This window comes from Phaethon aethereus (genome assembly GCF_964289735.1).
Source record: "Phaethon aethereus genome assembly, chromosome: 17".
Classification (NCBI taxonomy): domain Eukaryota; kingdom Metazoa; phylum Chordata; class Aves; order Phaethontiformes; family Phaethontidae; genus Phaethon; species Phaethon aethereus.
Window position 1 is genome coordinate 11,635,265 of NC_138593.1, and position 22,037 is coordinate 11,657,301.

At 41.8% G+C, this 22,037-nt stretch overlaps 1 protein-coding gene across 1 annotated transcript; it reads right to left on the reverse strand.

Annotated features, from left to right (window-relative positions):
* Positions 1-2,889: 2,889 nt before the first annotated feature.
* LOC309411228 (serotransferrin-2-like) lies at positions 2,890-16,504 on the reverse strand (the record flags this gene model as incomplete). Its single annotated transcript, XM_082007784.1, has 18 exons — positions 2,890-2,939; positions 3,708-3,894; positions 4,279-4,463; positions 5,658-5,740; positions 6,476-6,632; positions 6,919-7,101; positions 7,399-7,467; positions 7,781-7,871; positions 8,095-8,243; positions 8,413-8,599; positions 9,699-9,856; positions 10,539-10,603; positions 10,710-10,872; positions 11,352-11,528; positions 12,602-12,701; positions 13,823-13,986; positions 15,409-15,447; positions 16,453-16,504. The coding sequence occupies 18 exons, from the start codon at positions 16,502-16,504 to the stop codon at positions 2,890-2,892; spliced, it is 2,259 nt and encodes a 752-aa protein (XP_081863910.1).
* Between the last annotated feature and the right edge of the window lie 5,533 nt (positions 16,505-22,037).

Sequence of the window (22,037 nt, forward strand, 5' to 3'; positions counted from 1 at the left end):
TTTTCATAAAGTGAACCCATTCCAATTAGGATTATTTTGTATAAGCATGGAAAGACATTGTACATATTGCTTGCAGAATGATGACTAAAGCAGTTTGAGAAGAATTGCAAGGCTTTTGCCATGATCTGTCTCTTAGTAGCAAGTTTTGCAGAGCCAGGCAGCTCTTTGCTAAATTTACTGATTATGGAAGGTAGAAAGATTGCTTTCAAAAAAAAATTTTTTTTTTTCCTTCTTATTTTCATCATGCTACAACTGGAAGCTAAGGCTACCGCGGTATGTCCCAGCATTTGCCTGGCTGGCCTTGTGGCTGCATACATTTGGGTTCTGATGCTTGCTGGATATGATTTTCTGCAAGCAGGTCTCATTTATTGTATTTGATTTGAGGTGGGCCTTTGGTATATTATGTTCCAGGTGCTCTTCTAGAATATGGATGGTAACTGTGGATTAAAAGTCTATATGATGCTATCAAGTTAACAAATAGCTCAATGAGAATTTGTACACTTGTGCCATTAGCCTCCATCATGCTCTTGGCATTTTGTTTCTGTTCAATATTGTATGAATCTAAAATTTTACTGTTTCTTTTGTGTGTGTTTTTAATTTATGGAAATAAATTTTTCTGAGAACCTTTCAGGTTTTTTAAGGCCTTCTTTAGGCTTGTATCAGTAAATATGGATGATGTATTTGCCTTGCATACATGGGGGGAAGAGGTCAAATCTCCAGAGCTTGACACTGTTAAGTAACTGGGTGGGTTGTTGCTGAGGTGTGGAGCAGGAATTCCAGTGTTCAGTCATCCGTAGCCATACTTTAACAGGAACAGGCCTGGGGGCTTTTAAGCAAGATCCTAGCTACTGTTAATAGCATTGAGACAGCATCCATCCCTTAATGTAGTAGTGTAGCAGGAGCCAGACAGCACAGACAGCTCCTGCTACGTTCAGAACTGAGAGATTAAAAGCTGAAGCAGGCCCATGGTTCATGTGCTACAGTGTATGCAAGGCATGAGACTGGTGCTTTTAAACTAAAGCTGAAGCACAGGAACATCAAAAAGGCCTGTTAAGCATCTGCAATGTCTATGCCAGAAAACAACTCCCCTGCCCTTCCAATGTATAACCCCAATTCTCAATTTCTGCTGCTCTTGACAAAACTAAGCTGACAGACGCATTTCCTCACTCTGTTCTCGTAACTCCCTTCTCTGAAGTGCAGTGTTACATGGGTCCCGCAGATGGCATGGAAGCTCCAGTCAAGAAAGGAAGGGAGCACCTCAGAGGCCTAAACAAGCATCTTGCTCTTCACCTACTTCTCCAGGGCTACAGCTTGCTGGCTGCAACAGGGTGCATGAGGATTTTGCTCTGCTACCATACTGGGACTTGCTTCATCCACCATTTACCTCTCCCCTCTTTATCTGAGAGATAGATGAGTTTAGACTTGCATCCTTTCTGTTGTTTAGTTAGTCAATGTCAAACAATGGGATAAACGGTCTCAGCTAAGATGCACTGAATCTAAACCCCTTGCTGCTGGTCAGAGTGCAATTTTTTCTTTCTCAGGAAGTGAAAAGGGAGGAGAGGGTTGACTTAGTCAAACAACAGGAAAGACAAGCTAGGCATGGAACAAACTGTTTAAAACGAGGTATTGTTAGCAGTGTGTTTTACCACTGAATACTTTACTGGTGCCTCTCTTTGTTGTTTTGGGTGGAGAGGGTTTTTAATGTTTTTTCCTTTGTATGGCAGATACATTGACTTTATTGCAGCTGGCCTGTCTTCACTATTTGCATCTCATTTATTGCTAGCTGAGGTTAATACCACAGCAGTAGATGTATCAAGGACTGGAAAGTTTTGGGTAAAGGATTTTTAATTTTTTTTTTTTTTTTTTAAGTAAAAAATCTTAACCTTGCCTGGGCCAGGGTACATGGGAGCAGAAGGTGATAGCACTCCTGCAAACTGAAATGAGTCCTGCCCAGGAAGAGCCATCCACTCTAAAACTTTATCTACTAACAGGCAAAAGAAATACATTATACATGCTGTTCAAAAGGCTTCATATCATGTTCAGGCAGTTTCTGCTTGTAAAACTAATGCTGTTTAATTGATAAATCATATTTTGACATTTCATAGACTCACAGATTCAAAGTGCCAAAGTAAAGTACTATAACATAATGGTTGGAGTTTTTGACAAGGATGAATATCCATTGCTTTCCTTCACCTTAAGGCTGCAAGCATCCAGTTCTGCTGGCTGTTAGATGCCTTAAAACATTTTTCTCTCACTAATTAATGTATTGATTTGCTAGTATAAATCCTTGGTTAAAAATGCAAATATGTTCTTTCCAGTTAAAGGCAGAAAAGACTACTGATTCTGATAGTAATTGCATATACAACCTGTAGCATATACGTGTATTCATCAAGGACTATCTAGCTGCAACCAAAATCACAGATATAGGAGGACAATGCTGCAATTACCAAAATGTCAGTTGACTTTTTTTTTCTCCCATGAAAACAGTTTATAAGATAAGCCAGGAAAACTGCTACCAACTAACCTGTGCCACTCCTGACAGTCTGTATTTTAGTCCATGGTATTGACCCTGCTATTTCCACAAAAATGCTGATTTTTCCATAGTAGTTGTAGAGAATTGCTGATCCTAGTTCTGTGCTGTAGGTTATGCACACTGGCCTGTGCTGTTCCACACGATGCCATGCTCCAAACAAGAAAGGGGTAACATGAGTAGTATTACACTACCTGCTTTAAAAAAACAAAACCAAAATGGACAAGAGACTATTCAGCATACATTTCTGGAGACGACTGTTTCCTTGCTGATTGCTTTGGATAGGTTAGACTTGCATATTTCCTTGTTTTCAATATTGATGATGATGTATGTGCCTTGCAAAGCCTCTGTATTAGCTGTCAGTTCGATGAGGATGCACAGATATCCTGTTTGCAGAAGTCTAAGATGCCTACAAACCAGTAAGAAAGTATACACATAAAGATGCTATCATCAGCTTTAAAAATAACAAATTTTTCATATACTAGTCACTAAAACAGCAGAATAGAAGTAAAATTCCCCTTCTGAATTTCAGTTCTTGAACAACTTAGACTCACACGAGTCTAACTTACTGTGTAATCTTCATTTACTTCAATACAGATTTTCAAACCCCAAAACAGCTTGACGCCGGCTCATAGACAGTTTCAGTTTTAGTGATAGCTAAATGCATACTTCATACAGCTTTCAGTGGAAAATAATGAAAAAGCCATCCCTTAAATTTATAAAGAGTTTTGATCTTGAGCTCTCTAGAGCACTTTTTTCAAAAAGGAAATTATTTATCTTATTTTGAGGTTAATTCAAGAATTAAATATAAAATTTCTTATCTTTTTCCCAAGTTTGGCATATCCAAAGGAAAATTATATTCCCTTTTCCCAGAACCGATCTTTAGAATTGAAGGGAAACATGTCAGAGGGGGAGTAAAAACAGTCCTATTTCAAAAACCTCATAGTTGCTCTGAAAGGTTTTGGTTATTCGGTTCCTGCAGAGCTCCGCTTTCAGTGCTTCTGGATAGCTGTAAGAGGCTCTAAAGGAGCTCCAAACACAGTATTCCTTGGAAAATTGTTACTAACAGGATTATGTAGAACATAGTTCTCCATTCAGTCTAAACAAATGGGCAATAGGTTTGCAGAGAAGGCTTCCTGCTTTGCATTTTTCTCTAACTCAAAATTATGAACTTTACCTGCAGGTGTACAGTTAAACACCGATTCTGCCAGTTGAAAGAAAGACACTCCAAGAATTTCCTGATAGCTCATGTGACTTGCATGAACAAGGTACTGAGTAGCATCTTTGAAAAGCAGATCGCTTTCACCATACTTCCACGACTGAAAGAGCTGGAATTCAGAATCCAGTTTGCTTCCCAGAGATGCCTAAACAGAAAAGGAGTAAGTTCCACAGCTTGGATCATAAATAGCAAGGTTAAGCTGGTGACCCTCAGTTTTATAGCAAGATCTAGCAGAGAAAAGGTTACACTTTCACCTAGCACTGTCCTTATTCATACAAAAATATGCAGTTTTGCAGTGGCTTATTTCTCAGCAAAAGTATGACCACTGTGGAATGGCAACTGATGCCAAAATGCCGCTTTAGAGAATCCAAATAATTATTTTCTCAATTCCTATGCACATTCTTAATTCTCACATATTGGACCTGAAGGCACATATTTAGTATATGCAGCTTTTGATCTTGAAAGCATTTGCAGCAGTTGTACATAACAAGTGATAACACGCTAACTTTTTCCCTCTTATTTGCCTTACCTGGGATTTCATTAGAAAATCATAGATTTTAGTGACAGTGACTGGTCGAGTCATGACTGTGCTGGGGGGAATGGGGCCAAGGTTACAGCCTGCCCATTCTGTGACTGCAGCACGTGTTCCATCCGGACACAAGAGTTCAAAGTCAACAGGGGTATAACCTTTTGCCCAACCAGAGCTGTCCAGATCTGAAAAGAATATGAAGTGAAAGCAAATCCTTTTAAAAAATTAAAGCAGACGACAGGGTGAATCTCATGCAAAATGTTAAAAATTGAGAGGAAGAAGTTTAGGCAATGTGTTCAAAACAAATACAGCATGCTACATGGTCATTTGTTAGGAACAGGATAGTGTTTTCACTGAGGAAACAGGTCAGTGAACTTAAGCTGCACCTATCAACTAAAACCCATGCCTCATCTTCATCTGTCATCAGATCAGTTTCTGAAAACAAAGGAATTCAGCCTGCATGTCCTTTGCTTCCTCAAACAAACTGCTCATTGCTGCATGAATTCCTGTGGGCTTCCAGGCCCTTATACTTCCACTTGATTTTAGAGACATTCCTCTCTTAGAAAAGTCTCTTCTGTTACTGAAATTGCCTAAATTAGAATTTCAATGTGCTTTATCAGGCTGAACAAAATGGGGGTGCCTTTCTTTTCACCTCTATGAAAAGGCTGTTAGAGCAGTAGGCATCATTTAAGAAATTGAGGGAATTTAAGCTACCGTAACCAAAACCATTTTCATCAACAAAGTCCAATTGCTAGACTGTTGCAAAGATTGGTATTTCCCAGAGAAATTTAAACATTTCACAGTGTAGTAACAATGTTGTTTCAGAAACTGTGAAAGGCAAAATCATTTGCAGTATTTTTACCTTATTTTTAACTATTTTGACTGTTTATTCCATAAGTGCCTGTGAAACAACATGAGGAAGTTGTCATGTCACAATGAAGCCATAGAACATCTCCCAGCACAAACAGCCCACAGCATTGCCCTTATCTATATTATTTTCATTCTTGAAAAGGATTAAAAACAACAGCTGCCTATGGGAGAAAGTTCGGTGGGAAAAGTCACTTGCTTTTTAATGCTTCGAGCCTTCCAAAGGTTAGTGCAGTCTCTAAGGACGATTACGCCCCCAACACACACCTTGATCTCAGTGATCATTCAGTGATTCTTCCTCTTTCCTCTCTAAAACTGAACAGTGTCTGAATTTTGAGCTTTACTGGAACATCTACATGCAGGAAGATTCTTGCAATTTTCCAGTCACAAACACAACTTCATGGACCTAGACTAAGCCTGTAAAAGCTGATCCTCATGAGTGATGGTCGCTGTGTGGGAATAACTGACACTTATGAACGTTCTCAAAGAAAAAGAGAATATCTGCATCTCACACTCTATGTTCTGCAGTAGGTTAGAGTGTTCCAGGAAAGCTACATCTCCAAAGCTTCTTCCACTGGGATTGCCAACTAGGCACCTAGTGCAGGAAAAAAAACCCAAGAAGTTATCAGAGACAGCCACTGCACAATGACTGATGTTTGGACAGTCATCTGAAGCTAAAACAGGAGTAGCTGGAAGTATCCCCCTCATCTGTAATTACTTGGTGGTTATACGGAACAAGTTAGTGTTGGTGGACAGTGTTCACATATTTGACAAGACAATCCCTTTCATCCCTTAAAGCAGCTCCCAAGTCAAAGTTGTGGCAGTGTCCATGCAGTCTCACCTGTGCCTAACCAGGAAAGAGAATGTAATTCAACTAAATGCATTTATACATATTCTATAAGAGTGTTTTCACCTTCAATACTCTTCTCTGCCTCAACTATGTTTTTTTAATATCTCCAGACTATTTCATTACCTCCTGTACCCTACACTGCTTCTCACCACATGACCTCTTCTCTCTGACCTAACTATCTTTCATCCCTTCTCTTTGATGACTCAGTACCAGTGCTCTAAGCCTTACATGTTTGGAAGCACTGTCTTGCTCTGGAAATGGTTTCATGGCTGTTTTAAATCAACAATCAGCTGAACAACCCATAGCAACTGCAACCAAAACAAAATACATGCTAGCAAAAGTTTATACAGCCAGTTGCTTAACAAAAAAAAAAAAACAAAACCCAAAACCCACAACTCCCAAGAAAACCATCAGTACAATAATTAAAATAAGCCAATTCTGGCTACTGCTCTGCACTTCTGACCCTGACAAAGGGCTTACCTGAGTGCTCCCATATTGCCATAGTAACGTTCATTGTGACTTGCAGCACATCTGCTAGATACTCGAGCCCCTTCCACCTCACTGTCTCCAATGCACACCTTGCACAGGTTTCCATCTGCTCCTGGCATGCAGCCCTTCCAAAAGTAATTCTGATAAACTGAGCAGAGAAAACTGAGGTGAGATTAAGGCAAGGTATTCCAAAGAATCTTCACACATGGGAAAAGACAGGAATGGAATTCCATCCTAATAGCTAGCAAGAAGATGGCTAAATAGTGTGAAGAATTACACATAGTCAGATAGGAGGAAGAGCTGCTCAATACCCTCTGAGATTGCAATCATCACCTGCTGATCAAATCCTCATGACCTCATCTCCATTTTACTCCCAAATTTGGGGCTGCAGATTTCCATGGTCCAGTCAACAGATAACCCAGAGCAGCCCTTACCAGAGCCAATGTCACAGTGCTCAGTATCATTCTCCAGAGCTCCCAATGTGTATCTGGAAGGAAGTAACCATCCTCCAGGACTGTACAGGTGACTGTGGCAGGATCGTCTTCCTCTAAGGTTACGCATGTTAATCTGTTTGGCATTTTTCTTAGCTAGGGCAATAGCATAAACTGGTGGCAGTGCTGTAAAACAATGACAACAACCAGTTATACCAAGGCAATGAAGTATTTCAGACAGGTACAGCCCCCCTTTTCCCTCCCTCATCCTGTCACAATATCTTCAGTTACAGTAGAGGATCTGCATTCTTTGCTTAGCCACAAAGCTCGTGTCCTAGCTGCCCGGCATTATCTGTAAAGCTCCTACTGAACATGCACAGCAATTTCTTTCCCAAACCAACATGTAAATACACTCGTACACAAATCATAGAGGCAGCCTCAAGAAAACCTAAACCTTTTGCCTTCTCAAAGTTGTCCTGTTACCTTTGTGCTTAAGATGAAGTAGTTTCCCTGTTTCCTCTGTGCTCTTACCAGCCAGGGCACAATCTCCCCCTGGAGAGGAGAAACAACCATTGTGACTGCTGTCATTCCTATTACATGGCAGCACCCCATCAAAAACCTTGCCATCCTCTGGAGCCAAGTCAGCATCTCTGTCCCTTTTACAGAAGGGATACAATAAACAGCCAGGCCAAATGCTAAAGCCAGTTAGTTGAAGAGCTGAGAAGAGCTCTTCCAATATATATTTGGACATATATATTGATTCCTGCTTCCATCACAAAACATCATGAACTATCGAAATTTAACTGTATTTTTAATGGTACTTTTTTGATTCCCTCCCTTATGCTAAGGTCACATGACAACCTACCATAACATTCTGCAGCTACAGGAACCAGTCCACACCTTCCTGCAATGTAGACATGTGTGGCGTCCAGGGTGACTGCATCAGCCTCACTACTCTGCCAACAGCATTACAGAGAACAACAAAAACAGGATTTGCATGAATTGTATAACCAAGCAGCTGTAGTTCCCCACTGGCTGGAAATTCCCTTGCATAAATTCCCTCTCATTCCCACTGGTTCCTTGAGCGTACAAGCTGTTTTTCCTCTTGGTCAGCTCAGACAAGGACATACACACCCTGTGCAGTCTTATCATGTACTCTGATCAGAGGCAGTCTCCTACCTTGATCATTTCGATGCATTTGGCCATGGAAGTTGCTTGGACACAGACTAATGGGTCGGATTTGATACTCAGTGCCCACTCCTCACATTTGCGAAGCTCAGCATCACTGATGCAGCACCAGCGCACAACACTGTTGTCCAAAGAGCTCCCTGCATTAGAAGGAAGGAGCACAGTGAGATCATGTCACCTATGCACCAACCTGTTCTTTGCTACAGCGACGTTTAGGTCTATGCACTTGTGCCTGGAAGGGAGGAATAACATGGAAAGAGAACTTTTTCTTCCCTTTCCTTAGCTAATGTCCTCTGGAAGGCTTCTCACCTTCATGGCCAAGTCCCTTAAGGAGAGCTACATAATCCAGACCAAGGACATAGGCAATCTCTAGCTGCTCCTCAAGAAGCTGCAGGTGCTGAGTGGCATCCCGGAACAGCAGGTTCTTTCCCCCGAAGGGTGCTGAAGTGAAGAGTTCAAACCTGGCCTTTTCCTTTCCTTTTCGCCCAAAGAGGCGCTAAGAGAAGAACAACACTTTAAATTGCAACAGATCTGCTCATCCTTCCAGTAACAGGCAGCCTCATCCTCCCCTCCCTTCATATCCGTGGTTTGTAACATAGCACTCAGGGTTCCATCACAGTGGGACAAAGTCCACAGGTACTGCAGGGAGTGGATGGTTCCAGTCCTAAAGGCATTATATGATTCACTTTTCTGAAGAATTTTTTTCCCCATCTTAGTTATTCCAATTTATTGGGCTGTGCTCAATGTCTCCTACCTGGAAAGGCAACTGAAGGAGTATAGATGAGTGAGAAACATTTGTGATGAAAGATCAATGGAGTGAAGGGGTGCAAGATATCTTCTGCTTTATGATGGGGGAGTACCGTGATGGGGGAGTAGCTCTGTTCAGCCTGATGGTATTGGAAGAGAAGAAAGCACTGGGAAGTGTACTAGGAACACTGCTGCATAGCCATTGCTATGTGTGGGGGACACAGCTAAGATACGTGTTAATAAGTGCACTGACAAAGGCATATGAAGATCTCTCAATAAAGAACAGATATTATACAACAGCTATCTGCCAGAGTCTGCATGACAGCACAACCCAGCCCACTAGGTTGAATTATTCACAGTCTGCTGGACTATTTTAAGGGCCGGATGGTGTCATAAATTCTTTAAATTTGCATTTAAATACGCATTTCAGGATCAGCTTCAAATAGATTCCTGGATGTCAAGGCAGCAGATACTATTCGTAAGTTGAGAAAAAGAGCGACAAAGGTGAGCCTTGCCTGAACCTATGCGTCTCCCTCAGCTACATAAGAATACACGTAAGTTCCAGGGCAGGATGAACACCGTTAGCCATTGTCCAGTTTGGGTGTTACGCCACCTTCCCCTTCTTTACTTATTTATTCCCAGCCTTCTACAGAAGAACACTTTAGAGAGAAGTAAAACATTGTTCCAGAAGCCAATGCAGGATCCTTCCCCAGAATAACCAGATTTTAGTCCTTTTTCACACTAACTATAAATTTCCCAACAAAGAAGGCAAACTGGGTGGTAATCTCCACTCAAAGATGGAATAAAAGCCCGTGTCTGGAGATATACAGCTTATAATATCCACTCACCTGGACCATGGTAAGAAATTTGTTAGTGACCTTCTGGAAGTTGTGGCGGGTGATGATGCCACGGCCAGGCCCCTTGCCCAAGTTACAGGTGCTGTATTCAGTCATCTCAGCTGTAGTCCCGTCAGAACATAAGAGTTCATACTCCTGTTGTTCTGACTCTGAAACAACAGGACACTCATGAATCTATGAAGTGAGACACAACTTGGCAGCAGGCACACAGATGGAAGGTAAAACATTTTTCAGAGGGGGTTGCTCAAAAATTCTGCAAACAGCACAGTGTACCAAGCACACTTGGGAAAGTTGTCTTTGATATGGCCTTCTGTTAACAAAGAGAGGGAACTCAGACAGAGGTACTCCAAAATACTCTTTAAACTGTACCCCTGTAAATATGTTTGTTTAAAAATACTTACCTGCAAATACTATTGCTAACCACCTTAAAAAATGTTGATACAGAGCTCGACTGAATTTAAAAATACAAAACAGGTATACAGGAACTGCACATTCTAGCAGCTCAATACACTGGACTTTAAAAGGAATATTTTAAACTCAGGCAATGCAAATACAAACAGCTGCATCAGAGACTTTCGGCTAAAGAAATCACCTAGATAAAAACATCTGTCTGCTCCCATTCTAAGAACCTCCTGTGAGCAATTATTGCTCACTTATTCTTTCCTTTTCTGTTTCGTTCTAACTTGTGTGGAGAGCCAAGAAATACCACTGAACTGCTTGCAGGAATTTAATTTTCCCTGGAAACAACAAAAATATAGGCATATCCCCCAAACTCCCATGCAAGAAAGAGCACAGCCAGAGGTTAAAAGGAATCTGAGTTTTTAGGATTACCTGTGGCACTAATAATTGTTAGATGATCTAAAAAGGCAACATCTGCCACTCCATTCTTCAAGCACCTGCATGAAGATGAATGCCATCCTATTAACATCTCACATGGCTTTTCCCCCCTCACAAGTTCCTTTTCCCCAAAGGTAAATTTGGTGCAAGTGTCACAGAGCTCACCTGAAGGCTCCCTCAGAGTCATAGAAGGGTTCGTTACCACTTGTCTCACAGAAGTGGTTCTTGTCTCTGACATAGGATTTTTGTCCTTGGCAGAGAGCACACAGTCGAGGAGCAGCAACACCAACCCCAGGGATGCAACTTGCATTGAAATACTCACTGATTACTGGGGGGGGGGGCGCAGGGAGGGGAAAGAAAGAAAAAAAGTCAAATGGGTAAAAATGGAAGAAAGAAAAGGGGTCAAACTTATAATATGCATTAGGACTATGGTGGTTTTAAAAAAAAATAAAAATCAGAAAATGCAGCTTCATTGTCTAAACTTCAAATTTGAAACATTTGCTGGAAACAGAGTGATCAAATTTTGCTTGGTTGAAACGATCCTTGTGCTGGATAGATATTGCAAAGATTTCTTCCCTGTTGCATACAGAACACAAAGATTTCCTGTTTTGGTAACAATTCTGCTGCTTTGAGATCACTGAAAAAGTTCTGAAGAGAGCTAAGAGCCAGTATCAAAAACGCTCTGAGAGGATATTTCATCCACAAAGCCCTTCAGTTTCCACATAGCTCAGTTCATTCTACATCAGCTTGCATTTCACTCACTTCTGCTGAGGGCAGAGACATAGCTCTATGGCTCCTACCACCCACCTTGGCTCAGAGGTTGCGCCTCATCCCAGGTAAGATCATTTCTTGCAAGGAGAAATCCAAGGGGAATATTCCAGCCTGATGTCCATCTGGCTCCGTTGTGGCAGCTGCGTGTACCTTGCAGCCTCTGGATATCCAGAGTTCCTCGTTTGGCAATGGCCACAGCAAACACACAATTTCCTGACATAGAACAAAATATGTAACAGGAATAACTAAATCCCCATTCTGCAGCTGCCATCTGTGTCCAGAAATTCAACTAATTCTGTGAACATGGCTAAAAAAAAAAAATAATAAAATCTTAGGCATATGAAACATAGGTACTTGTGCCAGGAATTTGACAATAAACTGGCTATGTGGCACCTTGTCAAACAGGCAATGCAAGTGATGTGCAAAGCAAGAATGTAAAAATCTGATGGAAAAGGCTTACAAGATCATCCAGCTCCCTCAACCAATACAATTGCTTCTCAAGAATTTTGAACATTTGTATCACACTGTTTAGGTATTGTAATGGAAATAACTCCTATGGCTTACCCTCAGAACATACTTACCACCTGAAACATATCAATTCCACTCTGATTTCATGGTTCTTGAGCCAAAACAGAATTCACTTCTGTTCTCATACTGTCCCCTTATTAGTCTCTTCCTACGTGCATCTGCTAATTTGGCTTCCTTCACAGATTCATGTCCCACAAGTATTTTCTACTGTATGCTTGATTTTGGCTCACTTATTCTTGCCTCACAAATCATTCATTGCACAGACTGTTCAGGTCTGCCAGGAATGAAGAAGAATCTTACCATAACAAGATTATCCACCTTATATTCTTGTCTCTTTAGGGTGAGGAGTGAATTAATTAATGAGAGAAGCTAATCTCTTAAAAAAATGCTAGTAGATGCTCAATTACACTAGTAAAGTGCATGGTGTAAGAATTGACATAGATGGAATAAAACCCTTCTTATTCCCTACAGGATGTAGAACTCCAGTACACTAGCACTGCGGGCAGGGGTAGATACAGACAATTTATCATAGTGACAGTGCCACTGGCAGAAAGGCTACTAGATACAAAGCACCACTGGTATTTTAGTCATCATCACTAAGTATTTTAGAAACAGTTGTCAGTCACCTCCATATTCCTATAAAGTTAATGAAAACATACAGACTTTTTTTCAAGAATTCTTGAGCTTTGCCTTTCACTGCACAGCAATTCATTAGCCAAATCAGAAGTACAGCTTATTCTTTTGCTTTATGAACCTACCTTGATCATAGATCTCCTTTGCCACCACTGTCAAACCATATAGCTTTACAGCAGAGTAAACATCTCCAGCATCCAAGGAGGCAGCATCTGCTTTATTTGCCTTAAAAAAAACAGCAAAACCCTCAAAACAAGTGTGCTTACAGGGGAACACACAGAGCAGCTTCAAGAGCAGAGTTTCTGCATGAGAAGTAGTAACCAGTGATTTTTACAAGCATTTGCTTTGTTTTTAATTGAAGCCCTGCTACTAAGCATGGTGAAATATTAGCAATGAAGGCTGAGTTACCTTCAAAACACACCTGTTCTTTCTCACCTCTTCTTTGGACCTTCCATTCCAGAAACACAGTTCTGATGCCAACTGAAGAAAAAGGCAACCCTCATTTCCTCCTACTGCTCCCCCAAGTCCCCAGATCCTTCTCAGAGTTCTCCTGGCCTTAATCTTTCCATAACCCAGAAAGTGGAACTGAAGTCTATTAACAAGGGTTGCAGGACTGAATTAAAACACAAAAGAAATTATTTCCTGAACCAACAGGAAAGGTTTTCTTTGGTTTGTTTTCCAGGCCACATTTGGACTCCATTGAAGGCAACGGGCACTGAATGAGAATGGAAACTGAAATTCTCTATCCCAATCAAGTTTTAGGTATGTTAATGAAACCATTCTACAGCAAATGCTTCTTGTCCATTTTCATTAGTGTTTTTTTTCCAAAGCATATAGCATTATGAAAATTTAATTTCAGAACTGGTCAATTACAAGAGCTTACACTTTAAAATGATTCTGATATCTAATTTTATTCAAATTAAAGATTTTTATATGAAAAAGGCTTTGTTCTTTCCTTCAGAAAAGACTGACTAGGGGCTAGAAGTAGCAGGGAAGAAAGGGAAGAGAAAATATTCATTATAGTCAGAGTAGGACCAAAACCCACCAGCAAGGGGAATGCTCTGAGCGAGTTTTAATTTAGTAGTTTGGTTTTGTCTGCTTATTTCCAAGCAAGTTTCTACCTGTTTCTTGGAGACTGCAAGGGTATTAGCTGGGGTAAAACAGTACATCTAGTAGGATGCTCATGGATTTTAATTCTTGCCTCTCAAGCTACCATGTACTCCGTCATATACACAATACCATCATCTCAGTATCATTTTTATTCTCCCATGGACTCTGTGTACCCATTACTTCTTCAAAAGAGGATTTGGATTCAAAACCAGTTTTAAAAATCTCTCTGAACTCACCCTGATTTTATCAATGCAGTCATATGTACTGTGGGCTCTGATGCAAGAAATCCTAGCAAACGAATTGGCAGTAGCAAGGGGCAGCACAGCCATAAGAGCTTTAGAGAGTTCAGCACACTTCCTCTGTTCTAGGTCAGAAAGGGTGCACCATCGGAATTTCTTCCCTGTAGGATCAAAAAAGAAGTCAAGATTTATAGGATTTAGTGAAAAAAACACCTCAATTTAAGGCCTTATGGAAGAGGGAAGCTATTTTCTTTTATTTAACTTCACAAGTAAGTTGATTCTGCTCACTCACACTCACTTACCCACATACTTAATAGGCACCCCAGAGATGAGCCCAAGTAGTCTGACCAAGACCACTTTTGCCCAACATGGAGGACAATGAATGTTTGTTGTTAAGTCTTTATCTCTTTGCTTCCTCTTGACTGGCAGCAACAAACTAATTTTTAGGTAGATTTTTCAAGAATCAACAATTATTATGGCATGATCTTTTGCCTCAGAACCCTCCTTGCTTCACCCTCCATGAATCTTAGGCAAGGTTGCCACCCAAAATGAGGAAACAAAGGCAAGGACATCTTTATGGCTATGGTCTGCTTTCCTGTTGGGATAGCAAGAGGAGGAATGGCACTTACAATGTAGGGTAACCTTGTTACCATCTTCCTGTTATCAGATTGCAGTTTTGCTCTTAACAAGCCAACTGTGATGAGACCTTATCAGAGCACAGACCTTCTACTTGATGTAAACAACACATTCCCTAGGATTTATCAGTTTTATTGCTGTCAGTTGTGTCCCTGGTTATCAACGTAGACCATTCTTTTAACCTTTGCTCTGCTGTGTCCTCTGGTGCTTTCATACACACATATTCCCATGAATAATTTGTCCGTATCAATCAATATTTCTGTTACAAAGTTCTAGAGAGTCAGAACTAAGCCTGCAAAAGAACAAGAAGTATGGAGGGAGGATGTTGGTAAGGGACCAAGTTGCTTTAGCTTTATGGAATTTACTCTTTAGAGAGGGGATTTTTGTTTTTTTAACGGATACCTGGCATTCCAAGTCCCAGTTGTCTCACAGCACTGAGCTACATGCTTTGTTAGAGCACATTTCCATCTGAGCACCATGCTTTGTTAGAATAGTATTTCCTCCATGTTTTCTTTCTAGACAAGGACTACCTGATTTTAAAGAAGACGACGCACATCAGAGCTCCAGGGTCAGAAAACCTTAGATCAGAGGACAAGTACGAAAATTTTAAGTTGGAAGAAGTTCACAATTAAATGCTACTTTATAATAGAGTTAAACCAAATCCCTCAATCCAGGAAGTGAGGATCTGGAACTATTTGAAATTACGATGGCAATTCTGTGACTTGGACCTTCTTCTGTTTTTAAACAATGTACTATCTAAGTGTTGCCTCAGCAATGACAAGTAACTTGCTGCACTTCCCTCAAGACAGAGAGGTTTATCTTCCATGACAACACCCACCATGAAAGTCAGAAACTAGGGACAATTTGGTTACTGACAATGAAGTATCATGTGCTGTGTTGAACAGAGTATTGAATCAGCATTAACAACAAAATCCTTATGGTTCTACCACTTCCAAGCAGGAAGTTAGTAAGAATTATCTTCATTTCTGGATGCCAAACAAAATAATCTGCACAGGAAGACTCTATAAATTTGTAACAGAACTGAACTATTCAGTTGTCAGATCTTTTTCCAGCTGAAAACTAAGTAACCAATAAAAACAGAACAAAACAGTGCCAGCAGAAAGATGGAAGATGCAATTAAAAGTGGAGGAGAAGGTGAAACCTCCTTTTCCAGGGGAAGTTGGGGGTTTAGTTGGTTTAAACTGGCTATGAGGCTACACCCTATGTAGTCCAGACACGTCAACAAAATTTCCTCTTTTGCTTTAGGCTCCAGTTATTCCATATTGGATGTGCTATGACTTATTTAATCATAATTCTTATTAAATGTCTTCTACTTTGAAATATATCGTTATATACATCTCAAGAAGATACTATGCATTTAAGGAGGAAATAAGTGATTATTTTATATAAAAATAGCATGTAGTTATGTAACTTGAGCAAATCTTATACCATGTAATGAAAACCAGGACTGAATGCATAGAAAACACCACAACATCTGTAACATTGTCACTTCCAGATGTTTAAGCATTTGGCTCTCTGGTGATCTACTAATATTAAAAAATAATAATTACAATTAAAACATTGAAGTGTTTATTTCTTTGAGCATAGCATCAGACATGAGTACTCCACTTGTTTTGACGTTAATTCAGTGCAATTACAAAAAGAACCTGTTGTGGTTTTAGAGGGGAGCAGCTTGAAATACACTGATTCATTTTGACAGCGTTAATGAGTACGCAGATCTCAACTATTCAAAGGAAACAAACCTTCACTGAATTGCTAAGAAGCTAGCATATCAAGCTGCTTCAAATCTAACGGTCACCATCTGCCAACGATCAAACAGGAAAAATACAGGCAAATGGAAATCAGCGGCACAGTTCTAGCTGCAACTTCTTTGCACAGAAGAAAACACCACCAAAGCATATATTAAAGATTGTATCCTGGTAACCCACCCAGAGGTCACCCTTCTCTTTCCCTCTCTGCATCAGCCTTACCTGAAGACAGCAAAGTGAAGGTGATTAGGACAATTAAAATCACTGTCTTCATGATTACAGCAGTTCAGCAAGAATCCTCTCTCTACCCTGAGCTCTGCCTTCTCATACCAGGAATTCCACAGTGATGACCAAAGCTTTTGGAAGATAACAAAGGGATTTTAGGCATCAACAAGGATAAACCAAGACATAAGAAAAACCCCAAACTGTCAGAGGATGGTATGTCCTTGTATGCAAAGGAGAAAGGGACAATGTCCTATTCCTATCAACAGATGGAAAATACCTGTGCATTTTCTGCTCTGTTATGAACAGCCATAGGAAGAAATGTAAGCCTCTGCTTTTGAAATTGTGCTCTCCTGTTTCAAAAGGCACCAATATGCCTTCAGAAGATAGATAAGACTTACACCTATCTTACAAAAAAGGTATCTAAAGTTAAGTGAATTGTCCAAACTACTGAACATAACTCTCTACAGAATATTGAAGGGTCCTTCTCACCTTATTTTTTCACCTGATAATGGTTTATCTATTGAGTAATTTTAAACAAAAAGTAATCCTACGCCTTCCTAAAAATTCAGAACAGAACTGTGACACCGTTGACTTTCTTGACTCTCTTCATTCCATTCTATCACAGCAGTCTCATCCACACTGACTTATATCCCTGTTTTCTAACACTTAGCCTGGAGTATTACCTCTTAATTACGCTACAGCAGCCATGATTAACATCATTAATTCTACAGCAGGGAGAAAAATACATACATATATATATATATATATATATATATATATATATAAAAAGCAGAATTGTGCATACTGAACTGATCTGATGCTGCATAAAATATTGCTCATATGGTTTCATCTCTCCTGTTCAGGAAAGAATTGACTATTCCAAAAGTCCTGGAGAAAGTAAGTATTTTTTTCTAGTTTTGTTTTCCTTCTTCATCGTATGGATTTTCTTAGTACTTCCTCTGCTTCATGTATTTTTGCCAATACTTTTCCCAGATTTCTTTTGTTGCCTTATGTACTCTTCCCTAGTGATTCACAGTCCTTATTCCCCACTTGCTTCTTTTACATTCATGTACACAGATTCCATTGCTTATCTCTGCATTTCCTAAGTTCCCTCACTAGATCTGCAACATTTGCTGAGGTGTTAGGTCTCCCACTAATCCAATCACAAGAGTTACATTTCTCACTCCTTCCTGCACTCCCTGAACAAAAGTTCTCAAGTCCTAAGATCTCTGTTCTCTCATTTGCTAAGAGAACAACTGTGGTATTATCCCACCCTTTGTCTTGGCTCACCTGCACAGGCCTAGCACAGCTCAGTACCCTTTGGGAAGTATGTTTTAGTCTTCTATATAATCTTTTGATACGATATATTATCAGATGTTTAAAAAAAATGTAAGAACAAAACACTTGATAGAAGTAATTTTAACATAGTTAAAGGTTCACATATTCACTTTTCATTCCAGGGAGAAAGATTAGATCAGGATAGATCATTAATGAGTTCAGTCAATGTAAGGTAATATACACTATAAACAAGTGTGTTTCATTTAACTACACCTTAACCTCTGACTCACTCCTGAATCACTTCTGGGGAAACTTGTCCATCAGGCCCACCAGCAGGGTGCAGTTAGACATCAAAGCTAATGGCTCTTGCAATGCTTGTGGCAAAGCACCTAACAGAATCAAATTCCACCTTCTTTCAGGTTTTACTTCCTGCCAATCCTACCATTATGTTAGCTCAGAATATATGTACATCCCAACAACTCAGTCAGCTAATATTATTCCTATTACATGAGGTCTGCATCTGGATCTCTGCCCAAATTTTACACATGGAAAAATAAAAGGCTTTCCTGTATATGTCTAAAATACTTATACAGATACTATGCTGCTGTCTGTGGTGATGTGAAAAAAGCAGAGTGACCTGAAGATGCTGTAGACTTCATTTAGGCCTGGCGAGGAAAACAAACATTAATCACAAATGCAAAGTAATCAGGTCAGGCGAGAGGACCATGTCCTAAAGCACTAAGGATGCGGAAACACAGCAGCAGGACTCTGGAGTTCTTTTCCTACTGATTCACCCTATGAAACTACCCCCAAACTACCATCAGAAAATGGTAATCATAATGTGGCACCTCTGCATCCATCTAGGGGTGCATCTAAGAGGGTGGAAACCAAATAATCTCTATTAAATCCCCTCTGTGCTGCCAGGACCCAGGCAAGGGACACAAGTAGGAACAGATGTTACTACACTACCCTGCCCGACATCTCGCTTGGAGGAACAGCATTGTGTCTGTCCTGTGGTGTGTGCCCCCCCAGTAAAATCCCTGCCCTAACGGCCCTGGTGCTCCCATACCTGTGGCAAAGGACTTACCTGCCCCTCAAGAGCAACGCTGAGAAGCAGCCAAACCCCAACCACCTCATCCTCAACTCCACAAGAAACAGTCCTCTCCTCAAACCATACCTCCCTTTAAGGAACAGCTCTGTCCTGATACCCATTCCCCTTTGTGGAGCAGCCTTGTCCCCATACTGCATGCCCTCAGGGACAACCCTGCCCCCACACTCTATCTCCAGGGAAACGGCCGTGTCCCCACACCATGTCTCCTCAGGGACGGCCCTGTGCCCTCACCACATCGCCTCACGGACAGCCCTGTCCTGTCGTGTCCCATCCCCCTCCCCCCAGAGAACAGCCCTCACCACATACCGCATCTCCCTTTGGGGAACAGCCTCGTACCCGTGCCCCATTCCCCACCTGCCCTGAGGAATGGCCCCATCCCTACACACCGGATTCCCCTCAGGTAACGAACCCCACCACACACCTGCCCCCACTCCCTCACACCACCGCCCCGCCGCGGCCGCGCTCTGTCCCCTCGGCCGCGCCGGCCCCGCCCCCCGCCGCCGTCGCCGCCTGGCCCCGCCCCCCGCCCGACTCACGCGCGGGACGCAGCAGAGGACGCGGCGGCGACGCGGGAAGATGGCGGCGGCAGTAGCGCGGGGTAGCGTGGCCGCGCTGTGGCGGAGCAGGTATGGGCACGGCAGGCGGCACGGCACGGCATAGCAATGCACTGCGCTGCCCGGCGGTGAGGGGGCTGGGGCTGGGGCGGTCCTGGCCCCGGCCGAGTTGGGGCGAAGCGGCAGCCGCTGTCTGACAGCCGGCACCCCGGGGGCGGGGGGCGTGAGGAGGAGTCGGGTGGCGGCCCGGCCTCTCCCGGGCCGGGGGCCGCAGCCGCCCCCTCCTCTCTGGCTGCCTTTTCTGTGTCGTTTCCCTGCCGGGGTGAAAATGCGGTTATTTCTGATGCCTCGGCCCTGTCCCCGGGCATGTGTAAAGGAGTCTTGTCCTCGTTCTCCAAGCTGGAAAGAAGGACGAAAGTTTTACGTTTTTTAAGAAAAGAAAGCGCGTGGCCTTCTATGATTTTAACTCGGTTTCATCGTCTGTAGTTGTCAGTGCCAGAGCGTGCAGTAGGAATTGGTAGTTGGGGGCAGCTGCTGCCCCTAAGGTTATATAGTGCCCGAGGAGGACGGGCTGTGAGGAGAAGCACCTCGCGGGGAACCTGGCAGGCCCTTACAGGAGGTGTTCTCCTGAAGCTGATGCTTTTCATAGCAACGAAGCAGCTTTAAGAATACTGTTTCTAGGACACAATTCAGTGTTCTTAGAACACACAATCCCCTTATTCCGCCTTCTCTCTCAAAGCCTGGAATAAAAAACCTGTGCGCAGAGCACGCCGTTACTGCCTGGCCTTGGTGCCCACTCGGTGAGAGTGTTGTCCCACGTCCCGCGAGGAAGTCACCAAGGGGCTGAAGTTAACATGGGATCCTGGCAGTTCCCGCTCCAACAACCTCCAGTCGGGTGGCAGAGGCAGGAGGCCAACGCTCTCCTACGCACTTGTACCCATCAAGGTCAGGCCGTCAGGAGCAGGGAAGGTGAGGCTGACAATACGCTATTTAGTCTTGGCATCTTTACCTGTTTTTAGACAGATTTCAGAATAAGGGGACTGGTTTTCCCGTGTTGGACACCGAAAACAATTTTGGTAAGAGCTTAGGGTCTGCAATTAATTATTGTGTCCTTCCTCTGTGATGAACTATCTGCTGAAGTACCAAGTCCTGGTGTGCCCTGCCCTGCCTCGGCAACGTGAACAGCTCCTGGATACTCCTGTGAAGCCAACGGAGCTATTTTTGTTCTGGCAATGCTTTTTTTTTTTTTTATGTTATTATATATCAAGATTAATATATGTCTTGAGAATACTAGTGCTTTAGGCTGTAGCTAATTTTTAATTTTTTTCCCCCCCCGTGACTTTTTAGGATTCTAAAGGTTTTCTGGTAAATTTAAGTCTAATGCTAACTGGATTAGTTCTTCGTTTTTTGAATCCCTTAGAAGTAGCCCACAGGCTCCCAGCTTACTGACGGGCAAGTACTCCTTTGATCCTAGGTGCTTTAGTATGTTGTAAAGCAGGCCTCGTAATACTGCAGATTAGTGTAGGTCTGGTGTATGACCTAAGTGGATCAGCTGACCTCTTTGTTCATTATAAAATTACATCATGTTGCTATGTAAAACATACAGGTTCTGCAGCAGTGTGGGATGCTTTTTCTGTCTTGCTAAGGAAATAATATCCCGGGAAGTGATGCAGCAGCGTGGCATGTTTAGCACCTGCTTACAGTAGTCTGTGTTTTGAGGGGGGCTGTCCTGTCACATTTGGGTTAATACACAGTGGTTTTAATAGAGACCATGAATCTGAAGAGCAGAGTGAAATATTACTGACACTATATTATGGGGATATAGCTAGTTGTCCTTGGCTAACATTAAAACATTATTAGCAAGTGTCTGCTAGTAGCATTATGTGATTTCTAGACAAGAAATCTGCTGTTTGTAGACTCCTTTTCTAAATAAAGAGATAATGTCTATATGTAACTCAGTAGACACCTGAAATTAATTATTAAAATTCTTAATAATCACTTCCTGGAATTGAATCACCCTAAATGATGCAGCAGCTTGTAAGCTAATGAAGTAATTCTGTTCTCAGTGTATATCTGATCGAGAGCATCTTATGAAAGGTCAGAGGGCCAAATGAAGACATCCCAGCTGTGGCATTTGCATCCCAGGACTGAGTGGGTTGCACAAAGACCTGCCAGACCCAGTTCATCCCAAGAGAGTGAGGCTGTTGGTGTAAGAACACTGCCCCTCTCCTGCCCTGGCTTGGGCCTGTGATCCTATCAAACACCAGGATGTGGTGGTACCATGCTCTTTTCAAGTACTCGTCTGAACGTGCTTATTTGCAGACTTTGAACAGGAATAGTTCTTGTACAATTGGATGGATCCTTTCCAAATTCATTGAAATGAAGTATTGTATATTAAACATATGAAAAATCCCGATTGAACCTGTTCCCTGTGTTGGCCAGTTATAAGCCTATTCTATGTGGTTTTGGAGTGGCAGAACCACTGACATTGCAGTTCACCAGCATGCAGAGTGGTAAGACAAATTCTGAAAAAGAGCTTCTGTGCCTGGTAGCCTTTCTACTTTTCCAGCTATACCAGTTGGTCTAACAAATTTATTTTAAAAATAAAAATATTTATTTATTTATTTATTTAAGGAAAA